Source organism: Malus domestica, chromosome 16, assembly GCF_042453785.1.
Source record: "Malus domestica chromosome 16, GDT2T_hap1".
Taxonomy (NCBI): domain Eukaryota; kingdom Viridiplantae; phylum Streptophyta; class Magnoliopsida; order Rosales; family Rosaceae; genus Malus; species Malus domestica.
In genome coordinates, this window is record NC_091676.1 from 1285932 (window position 1) to 1298068 (window position 12137).

At 40.0% G+C, this 12137-nt stretch overlaps 1 protein-coding gene across 1 annotated transcript; it reads right to left on the minus strand.

The window, feature by feature from the left end:
- Positions 1 to 617: 617 nt before the first annotated feature.
- LOC103444573 (putative F-box protein At1g19160) lies at positions 618 to 2525 on the minus strand. Its single transcript, XM_008383523.4, has one exon. The coding sequence runs from the start codon at positions 2047 to 2049 to the stop codon at positions 817 to 819; it is 1233 nt and encodes a 410-aa protein (XP_008381745.1). The 5' UTR covers positions 2050 to 2525; the 3' UTR covers positions 618 to 816.
- Positions 2526 to 12137: the final 9612 nt, after the last annotated feature.

Below are 12137 nucleotides of genomic sequence, written 5' to 3' on the forward strand. Positions count from 1 at the left end.
TGTACGGAGCTTGAACATTAAGTTTAGCTAATACCCATGAACATTTATACTTCGCTAATTTCCCTCCGTAAATTTTAGTTTAGCCAATTACCCTTGAACCTTTATAAATATTTAATTTTCTAACCATCTTGATCATGAGGATAAAACATAACAACTATATGAAGGCAAAAAAAGGGAAAATTAGATGAATGAATTTTTTGGGAACTTCAACGAAAAGCTTCTAGTGCTATTCACTTTAACTAAAAACTATATTTTTACACTAAAAAGTCAATTATAGTACTATTCCCTTTATCCTTTATTTTGTTTTTATCGTTAAAATTCAAAATTTTTAAATTCTTTTCATTAGTTTTTCTTTAAAAAAAAAAAAAAAAAGAAATCTAACGCAGAGGAGGAAATCGGGTACCTAAAAAATTTTAGGCATGTAATCAATTAAAATTAAAGTTTGGTTGGGAAATTGACTAATATAAAAGTTCTAAGATATAATTGGTTAAAATGAAAATGTAAGAGAAAAATTGAACCCACTATACAAATTTAGTGGACAAATAGACAAATACCTCTTTCTAAAATATGTTTTAGCATGGAATTTTCTCCCACAAGAGATCTTAAGACACCGATGGTTTCAAAAATCAAATCCAATTAAAATAACAAGATAAGTAATATAGCAACACACATGCCGTATTACAACTTGGAAATTTTACAATACAGGGGAAAGGGAGGAACGTCCAGAAATCAGAGCCTTGTGCTGCACCGTGAACCGGAAGCGATGCGCTCCGAATCGAATCAAGTCCTCGATCGATCCGCTAGGTTTTCGAGTTGTCATTTCACGGGGGCAATTGTTTCATCATAACAAGAAAGAACGTTCCATCTAATACAAGCATCCTTCTTACACATCCATTCAGGCACAACAATTGAACTGCACCGGAAGCTTTGATCCTTCATATCGTAAAAGTGAAGAAATGCTTGAGATAGCGCTCCGGATTTTATCAAGACCTCACCGGTGTGGAATGCGCATAAACAACTGTAAGGGTATGCAACGTCGAAAACCTCCTTAACCCACACTTGATTTTGGTAGTCCTTCAAAATCCACAACTGTGACGCTGCACTACATGAAGTCGAACTTCTCCCCATGTCATATGTGAGAGCTAAACATCCACCCACATCAACAACTGCCCAAAAATGATGGCGGATACTACAGACTTCTCGAGGAAATGGGATGACTTTGAATCTTTGCTCCCCTAGGTCAAATACCACTATACATTTCTCTTCCTCGTGTATCCAATGTATGGCTCCGTGAAGGCACACACTTCTCATGTCAATGTGCCAAAAAGTATGATCAAATGGCAGATCATCGTGCTCTACCTCTACGCACCTCCACGACTCCGCACTACCCAGTGTGAAAACTTGGAGGCTAATAACTGCAACCGCCCTATAAAAATTGGCAGGCTCTTGGTGTAAAAACCTGCATAGCTTGACTTGGACAACCATGTACTCGTTTCTAACAGGACTGAATCCAAAGCCATATCCAACCTCGACTCCGCAGGGTTTGATGTCCGGTGAAGTAGATTGGTGGCTGGTGGGTGAATTGGAAATGGAGGGGAGGGTCATAGACTCTCGGGTGCAGGGGTTAAATACACGAATGCGGTGCTCACGAAAGAAGATAAAACAAGCCAAGCCGTTGGTACACAGTATAATGGGGAGACTGGATTCTTGGGGCTCTAGTGTTAGAAGGTGGGTGGCGCCGGCGGGTGAGGGGCTGCCATCTTTGTTGATTTGGAGGGACATAATGTGTTGCCGCTTCGTGTCGATGTGCCTGAGATCGAGGAGGAGCAGACTGGTGTTTCGATTGGAATGCAAGTTCCGGTAGGCAATGAGAAAAGAAGGGTTTCGGGTGATGAGAGCGAGCCACGCCTTGCAAACACATTTGAACCGCATCAGAGACTTGGCTGGTAGCTTTGGGAGTATTCGAAACCATATGATTTCATTTGGGAGCTCTGCAACTAGTGATTGAATTTTCGGAACTTCATCGCCTTTCGCTTCAGCTACTTCCATGGTGATTTTTCGGCCGGGGATTCCGAATCCCGACCAAATTTCCGGTTTTCAATTTAAAAAAAAACAAAATACAAATGCGAAATGTAAACGAAATGGTTATCAAACAGATCTTATGAAATATGGAGTTTTCAATAATTCAGCGTGTGAACATATAAACAAAAAAGATCAAAACAGAGAAACGGAGAGATCAAAGCGACCACTTAGTAGAGGAAGTTTTACCAGATCCCTTCTTCTCTTTGGTTTTATGGCCACCGTGAGGATCGCCGTCTGCCGCAGCGATAAGCGTGTCTGCGCTAACAACAGTCCCAGAAGCTTCTGCTGTACAACGAAAATGGCGAGATATATATTCTTTTTCTTCATGGACACGTACACGAGAGATTTTTCAGCGTGCGTTGTTGGCCCGTTTTACTTTTTATGATTAAAACTTTGAAAAGAGATTATTTTTTTATTCATCCAATATTCTAATTAATTAGGATGTCGGTATCCAAACCATTTTTTATTCAATTGATACTAGTAAAAAACACACTTTATGTGTGAGAAGTACATTTTTTATTTTTTATTTTTTTATTTTTTTGATGGGAGGAGTAAATTTTTTTTACAACAGGGATTTGAAAAAAGAAATAAACAGTTCAATTTGACTGTGAGGTTTAAATTAAAAAAAAAACGTGTTTGTACAAAAACCATTGATCTTCGTATCATAAAAGTGAACCCGTGGAAAAAATTGAATAAAGACCTCACCTGTGTGGATCGTATACAAAGAATCAAATCCCTTGAATGTTGACTCCCTCGGTAAGACGGCAACCCAAACTTGATTTTGGTAGTCCTTCAAAATCCATACCTAAGGTACCGTTTGGTACGTGAGACAGGACGGAAGACAGTGGGATGATGCGTTCCGTCCTACGTTTGGTGTGTCTAAAAACCGCGGAACAGATTTGTGAACACGGAAAATTCCTGAAACGAAAGAGACAAGAACAATCGTGCACAAACAAATATTTGTATTTAGATGATTTTGGGTTACAATCTCTCTCTAATTTGATCATCTGATTCGATCTCCGTAAGGTGTTGATTTGTGGATGTTTCGTTGATCCAAGGGCCGTTGGGGCTTGATCTTGGATGAATTGTTGGAAGTTTCTTCAAAGGGCCGTGGGCTTGATCTTTGAAGGTGGATTTGAGCGGATCTTCAAGGAGCCATTGGGGCTTGATCTTGAGTAACGGTGATGAACGGATCTCCAAGGGCTTTTGGGCTTGATCTTGAAGAACAGTGATGACCGGATCTTCAAGGGCTTTTGGGCTTGATCTTGAAGAACGGTTGGATGTGTGGATTTGTCAACGTTGTTGATCCAAAGGGCCGTTGGGGCTTGATCTTGGATGAACGATGAACGAAGAACGAAGAACACTTTCTTCGAGGGCCGTCGGGGCTTGATCTTGAAGGTGGATTTGATGAAGAACGAAAAGGGCTTTCTTGATCCTTCGGGATTTGCTTGAGCGCTTCGGAGTTTCAGAGCTTCAGAGCTTCAAGGTGTAATATGAATTCCTCTCCCAAAATGAATGAAATGGGCTTGTATTTATAGAATTTTCCAATGCCTAATTTTGAATATAATATCCCAGATGAAATAAGTCGTTTCTGCCAGGTGTTGACACGTGTCCTATTTGATGACTTTTCCAACTCATTTCAATTTTCGTTGAGTCACACGCTACGTGCAAAATTTATGTAATACATGAGCGTTGACACTTTGATTTATCGGTCAACATTTATTTACGAAATTTCGATGTCTACAAGATTATCCCATGAGACGAAAATTGGCTAATTTTTTGTTCCACCTTCTCCCCTGTAACGATTGGTTTCACATTCGTGAACACAAATTTATAACATTTTAAGACAAAATTGCCCCTTATCTTTTTCAATATTTACACCATCCATGGAAGATCGTTCCGTTCCGTCCCGTCTGCGTACCAAACGGACCATTAACGTCGTCCTCAATTTTCTTGAGTTCCAAGGCTTCTTAGAGCAAGACATCCACCAATGTCCACAATTGTCCCGGGATTGCATACGTATCCGCCGCTAGCATCTTCTTTAGGAAGAGGAATGGCTCTGAATCTCTCAACTCCAAGATCGAATACCAGTGTTTTATCATGACATACCCTGTGGAGGCCTCCATGAAGGAACACTCTTTCACTGCACATGAAGCGCGTCAGACGTACTTTTAGGAAGAGGACTTGTAGACGCACTTGAAGCTAGCACGTCAGAGACTTGGCCGGCGTGTTTGAAACCACATGATTTCGTTAGGGAGCTGCGGAAGTTTTGATCGAACGCGACCATTACCTTCAACTTCAACTACTTCCATGACAACCTCGAAACACAAACCTTCTACTCTCTTGCAAAAATCTCAATACTCAGCCAAGCAATAGGTATTGGTACGTTAGTGAGTGTGTGTTCTGTAGGAGCAGTGGCCAAAGAAAAACCATAATCCTTGTACAACTCTGAGTTTCAAACTAAGCAAACCACAGAGTTTTCAAAATAAGGGTCACGCAGACTCTAAGATGGAAGAATCATCAACTGCTATAAACAACCCCAATAAAAAGTGAGAACCCAGAGGGAAGAGCTCCAGTGGTTTGTGAAGAAAGTTGCATCGAATCGACTTGCGCTGCCGGTGTCTAAATCAACACGCCTGGCCGCGTCACCATTTTCAGGGCAAATTGATCGTAGTTGGTCAAGGAATAAAGGGTTAATTGTTTCGTCAGCGCCATTTCCGGTGGTGGTGAAGTTATACAGTCTGTACTTGAAGAACTGGCAAGCTGAGGTGGGAAGTTGATAAGTTGTCGAGACGAACTCCCTATACCCATTCGTTCAGTCTTATTGGAAAAGAAAGACGGAACTTCACACCTATACAACACGGGCAGCAGCAAATCCACCAAGGTATGCCTTGTACATGTTCGACGATTTACCCCAGACATTCTGAAAGCTCTCTTCGGTACTAGTCTTTCCTCCTGCCTTGCTTGATCTGGCTCTGTTGCTCGGTTGAGGTGCCTTGTACCTGCTCGACGAATTGCTCCAGAGAATCTGCCTTTTTTTTTTTTTTTTTTTTTTTTCAGGGCGTCCTTTATGGTGTTGACAACTCAAAACTGAATTATCATGGGCACAAATATCGTTTGTCCATGGGGTTTTCTTGCAGAGACGGTTATGCCGACAACTAATATGCCCCCCGCTCAACCACTTCTGAAGGCAAGGACTTTTGCTTATGTGGTTTCCACCCCAATTGAAGACGTCCATCTCAGCCAACTTCCAACTCCGGTTGTGCGTGGGGACAAAACATATGTCAAGATTAGCGAGGATCTATACCAAGAACAGTTGAAGTTGTTTCAAAATAATCTCCTTGGGCGTTTGCTCCTAAAAAAGGGTTCTACGCCAATGAAGACCGGTGCTCTAAAATCTTGTTTAGAAGATGCATGGCGTCCTACTGCACCATGGAACCTGGTTCCTATAGGTAAAGGTTATTTTGATATCCATTTCAATAAGGAAGATGATATGCGACGGGCATGGGGTGGCGGTACGTGTACTCTCGCTACTGGTTTATTCAGGTTATCAAAATGGACGCCATATTTTAAACCAGGTGATGTTCTCCCTCAAACTCATGCTCAGGTATGGATTAAAATTTTTGGTTTGAGTCAGGAATATTGGCATCCTAGACACTTGATGGAAATTGCGAGAGGGGTTGGCACCCCCTTGCAACTAGATTCAGCTACAAGGGAAAGGCAATATGGTTATTATGCACGTATATTAGTTGATGTCAATTGATGTGAGAATTACTTGACACACAAATTAAACCCTATTTGTGACAATTGTAGTAATGATGTAAGTAGGGATCGTTCTAACCGGAGATTAACTAGGGGTGCTAAACACTTGACTCAAATAAATAAAACTAACTTTTAAAACACTAAGACAAACCAAAAGACTCAAAACAAGTTCAAAAGACTCCAAATACTTAAAAGCATAAAATAAGATAGATTTGAACGACTAAGACTTTAACAAAATATGGGGAGGGGGAATTGAGTTGTTTTTGACGAGATTAAATTAAATGGACAGATTATAATTAAGGGCAAAATGTAAATATGAATTCGATGAAAAATATGGATGATGGAATAGCTTAAGGGGTTCTTCTCCACACATGTCACACTTGCAATACAAGATCGATTCTCAGTTGGTCTTTCGATAAATTATGAAACTCAACACCCTAGGTTAATTAGGTCCGCTTAAATTAACCGTCAAGTTCTCCTTAAGTTAATGAATTGGATGGGTTTGCGCAACGCAATTCACAACATTCTCCAAAAGTCCTTTACGTGAAAAGCACAATAAAGATACAATCAAAGATCATTAAGCATCATGAAAACTATAAGTGTTGACGAGGTATTCGTTACTATGAAAAGCATGAAACTAGTGCCAAGAATTCATTTAACGCGATTGTTTATAAGCAACCTCCACTACTTGTGAATATAAGTTCATAACGATTAGGTGAAACTCACTTATATTCTAGCGTCATATTTATGCATGAAAATTAAGCGTGCACTCTCAATAAACATACATAAATAAGTTATCAATCAAACGGTTAAACAAATTGAATCCACAACTTATGAAATTCCAACCAAAGATAATCAATTCATATTGCAAGCATAAACATAGTTTCGAATCACCCCCTAGCTAAAGGGGGGTTTAGTTCCTCATACTTGCAAAACAAAGATACATAAAATTAGACATTGAAATCAAAGATAGAAAACACCTAGAAACGCTCCAACACTCCCAAGGCTTGGGCTTAGGCACGGCACAAGATGTTCCTTCTCCTTCCTTACTTGCAAGCTGCGGCACTAGAGGTTTTGGACGGTTTTGGGTGGTTTTTATGGTGTAGAATGGATGAGGAATGGTATGGAAAGGTTTAGGATTGATGGGTGGTGTGGCTAGGGGTGATTTTTGGCTAAATTTGGAGAGAAAATCTGTTATATCTTTGATGAATATGGAAGGTGGTATTTATAGGCTTGAGATAGGACCACTCCATTTCCTTTGCATGTGAGCTTGTGTGGGTGTGTGTTGGCATGTTTCCTCTTTACATTTACACACACATGCTTCATCATTTCAACCACAACACACACACATTTTCTGCCCTATTTTCCTTTACATTTACACACACATGCTTCATCATTTCAAGCACCAAACACCCACATTTTCAGCCCATGTTTCTCCTTTCCTTTGCATGTGTTGTGCCTTCTCTTCTAGCTGTGCATTTCCACTTGCTCCAAAGACAAATGAGTGTAATCATAACTCCATTTGCTGCTGAGTGTTGATGACAAAGCAAAACACAAAACAAGTGCCTTTTATTAGCCAAATCTGCTTAGCCCGTTTCTAAACCTTTCAGTGTTAAAATGCCCATAACTTCTTCTAGAAAAATGATATTAACAATCTGTAAATTGCTCCAGAAAATAGACATCCGTAGCTTTCCAAGCATATAAGGCTCATTCTCTCATTCATTTGGAGCTGTTCGTAACATGCTTCCAAAGTCAGCTAATCTGCACAGGCAGTTTTGACGAATTTGTTGGTTGTCCATGTTTCTCTTTTGCACATGCCTTTCTTGCTGTTTTCTTCTTTGCATGTGTGTGTTGTCATCTTTGTTTCTCCTTTGCACATGACATGTGCTGTCCATGTTTAGATCCCCTTTGCATTTGCACACACTTGCTTCATCATTTCAACCACAAAACACACCATTTCCTTCCCCTTTGCCGTGTATGTCCCTTTTACTTTGCATGTGGGCTTCTTTGCATGTGTTTTCTCCCTCTCTTGCCTTGAGTTTGCATGTGGGCTTCTTTGCATGTGTTTATCCTTGCAATTACACACACACACTTGCACACACAAAAGCCCAAAACGTCCATCCTCATGTCTCCATGTTTGCACCATCCAATCTTAGCCCAAAAATGCTCCAAAATGCTCCAAAATGCATCTTCTTGCATCCTTGGCCCATAGAACCTACAAACACACAAAAATGGCTTAAACTACTAACATAACTAAGAACTAAGAACATAAATGCACGAAAACAAACATACTAAGTCGCATAAATATGCTCCTATCAAATTCCCCCACACTTAGCTTTTGCTAGTCCTCGAGCAAAACAAAGAAACAAAACATAAGAACAAAACAAAACCTAAACCTTCCAATATTTACCTTAGGGATTTTCAATGCAACATGACATGCAAAAGATCATCATAACCACATATTTTGGCCTTCCCTACCCTTGAGCACATACTTAATCATAGTCACCACATACTAGTTCATATATAACCAATTAAAACTATGTTTTGAATGTAGTAACATGCCTTAGAGAATCTGCTCAATTCCTTACAAGATACACTCTTATTTTCACTCCGATTTTCTGACTACACACCCTACACTAGGTGTATGTGAGAAGATTGATGTAAACATGAAAACGAACACTCACATATGTTTATAGCAAAGAAAGCAATTTCTGGAGTTATTAAGCATGTATAGATATGATCTCATGACTGGAATGCTACTACTTAGATACGAGAACCAGGGACACCATATGCTCGTACCAATCCCAAACTCCACATATTGAAACGCATAACACTCAAGATTGAAGTTAAGGGTTGTAACGGGGTTAGGGGTGATTGGCTAACAATGAAAGGTAAGGAAACAAACGTTTTTAAAGCATAATAAGCAAAGTAATGAAATTGATGCTTGGAATTCCCTTTGAATGCAGCAACTAACTTTAAACACAATGGGGTTATTCATTCAACTTTTTAGGGCCGATTTCAACTATAAACAACACTTGTGAGTCTTTCCTCACTTATTTCAAACTCTTTTTCTTTTTTTTTCTTTTTCTTTTCTAACCCGTGCCTTATTACTTTCTTTTGGCACACAAAACACAAAAATCTCATTCCCCCATACTTGTTTTATTAATAAAAACAATCAAAAGGAATTCATTTTTAAGTCATGCTTCATTATGCTTTAAAAACAAGGGTATGGATAGTCCTAATTTAGGCTAGGTAAGGGAAATGTGGTTTAACAAAGAAAACATGCTAAACAAGGCTCAACGGGGTTAAACTTAAACAAATATGCACGGGATAAGCTTTTTGGCTCTAGTTCACTACACAACTTCATCTTGAATATGTGTTATGCAAATCAATGTCATGCTTTGAATGGAACGGGCATAAGTTCTAGTATTTGGAACTAAATGATGAAACGCCTTCTAAGTAGCAACCAAGCAAAGAATGATGAGATCATGCAACGACTTTAGAAAACAAAAATGCACAGATTAATAACTTTCCAAAGAACGTATTAGGCTCAAGTCTCTCAAGGTTGTAGTGTTAGTTTGAGTTCCTTCCTTCAAGCATGTTACAAAAACTGATTTTTTTTCTTTGTGATTACATGTGAATTCGTAAACTATAACTATAACCAAGCATAAATCAAGAGCATATCAAACTTCCATCCATGTTTATAACTTTCTTTAACAGTCATGCAATTAACAAACCAAATCCTCATTATTGTGTTGGAAGGTACCCTAAGACACAAACAAACACACAAAAACAACTCTTTTTGGCTTTTTCAAAACAATTTTTTTTCAAACTTTTGTCAAATTTTCGGATTTTTATGTCAAAACATACTAACATGCTTAAAAACACACTAAAAACACTTAAAACAGCAAGAAACAACATTGTAAGTGATAGGTACCAAATCCCACGAAAATCATGCAACAGCAACTTGTTTACCCCCCCACACTTAAATCTAACATTGTCCTCAATGTTTCAAACATAAACTCACACAAAAGCAAACAAACAAACAACGAGGAAACATGATAAACATGGCAAAGTAAAAGCAACAGAGAGGAGGGTTAAAGAACGCAAACACCTGGTTTTGGAGTCGGAAATTCCTAGGTCTTCTTTATTTCCATGGGTTGCCTCCATCACTAATGAGAACTCTAGGCATGCCAAACCTAGCAAAGATATTAGTTTTCACAAAATCTGCAACAACCTTTGAATCGTTAGTCCGGGTGGCTTTGGCTTCCACCCATTTGGAAACATAATCAACAGCTAGCAAGATATAAGTGAAACCAAAAGATGGAGGGAAATGACCCATGAAATCTATACCCCAATGTCAGAAAACACTATAATAAAAATAAAATAAATAAATAATAAGAAACAAAATAAAGCAATTGGACTGAAAACTTCCCTAGTTGCAGTAAAACCAAGCGATGACCCCCCAAGCTAAAATTCTGTAATCAACTTCAAGGGTGGAAATAACCAAAAGTTCCTGCAAAGAAAAGAAATAATTCAGTTAAGTAACGCAAGAATTGCAAACGAAAAATTGAAAATCACGATAAAAGACAATGAATAGAACTAATAAGTGATCATTGGTCGTGCTTGTTGACTTTCCACAGCTTTCCTCTTGAACTGGGTGACACTTAGCTTTTTACTTGCAAGTGATGATTTGATGATATTGTACGGCGAAGCTTTGCTCTTTGGGAATGTTGCAGTTCCCTATTTGTTCTCCAAGCAGATGTGGCAGCTTCTCTAGTTCCTCAGCTCGGACTCCTTCCGTTGGGATGATTGTGCAAGCTGCATTCTTCTCTGCTTGTTTCTTCTGTACGTTGTCTCCACATGCTGTTGGTATCATTTTCGCTCGCCTTATCTGTTCTTCAGGTAGATGTGGCAGCTTCTTTGGAAGTACATCAGCAGTGGAAGACGAGTACTCGAGAGCAATTTCTCCATGTCCTGCAGGTTAGAACAAAGACAAGGAAAAGGACATGGAGAATGCATGATATGAGATACTCTTGCTTTCAACCTTTATGATATGAAATACTTTTGCTCTGGATGGGTTGTTTGCAGGGGTATCCCAGGGAATGAGGAATACAGTGTGACTCGAGAGGGTTCTTTGGGAATGCATTCTCGGAGATGAAGAAGTGCTGAGAGGGTGTGCCTTTGCTGTGGAAGGCGAAGGTAAATACTTATAGGACTTTTCTTCACAACCGGAACTATTCTCTCACTCATTGTCGGCAGCCGGTGGATGGATGAATAGTACAAATTACGCGCTTTCTGACAAAGCTGCCCGTAATTTCCGCAAAGCTAATTCCTCATTGATATCTGGAATCGGCGCTTCGAGCTCTGAGCATCGTCGATTGTAGAGGTAGCATGTGACACGTGCGGATAAATCTGGAAAAGAAGATTTGCCCGTGGGTTGAAGCCCAGCTTTTGAGAAAGCTAGCGTGTCTTTGACTGTTGAATTTCCCTCTTCGATTTCTGAATTGGTGCTTCGACAAACTGCCCGAGATTTTCGCAAAGCAATTTGCGTGTGACGAGTGACGACACGTCTGGACAAATTGATCTTTTGAAATCCGGGGTTCGGCTCGTGGTTTCTGAGCAAGCCCAACTTTTTTGAGAAATGAAACGCCTATTTTGAGAAAAGAATCCGGCTTTTGAGAAAGGAAACTCCTCTTTTGAGAAAAGAATCAGGCGTTTGAGAAATGAGCCCCGACTCTTCGATTTGCGAGAGGACGCTTCTCTGAGGAGCGCCTCTTTGATTTCTTCTTTTTATAGAGGCGTTAATTTTGTTCCACAACACACTTGAGCTCCCTCCTGTAAACACTCCCTTCTTGCACTTCCAAAATCTTAATCAGTCAGACTCTCTTCTTTCTTTACCACCTTTGAAAAATGTCTGGCCCTTCCGATCGTCGTTTTGACTTGAACATTGGTGAAGAGGCAGCTCCGCCTTCACCAGACAACATATGGCGCCCATCCTTCATATCCCCAACCGGTCCCCTCACCGTTGGGGATTCGGTGATGAAAAATGACATGACCGCTGCGGTGGTGGCCCGGAACCTTGTCACCCCCAGAGATAACAGACTGCTCGCTAGGCGGTCTGATGAATTGGCGGTTAAGGAGTCTCTGGCTCTTAGCGTGCAGTGTGCGGGTTCTGTGTCTAACATGGCCCAACGCCTATTTGCTCGAACCCGTCACGTTGAATCGTTGGTGGCTGAAATACAGAGTCTCAAAGAGGAGATTAGAGGACTCAAGCATGAAAATAAACAATT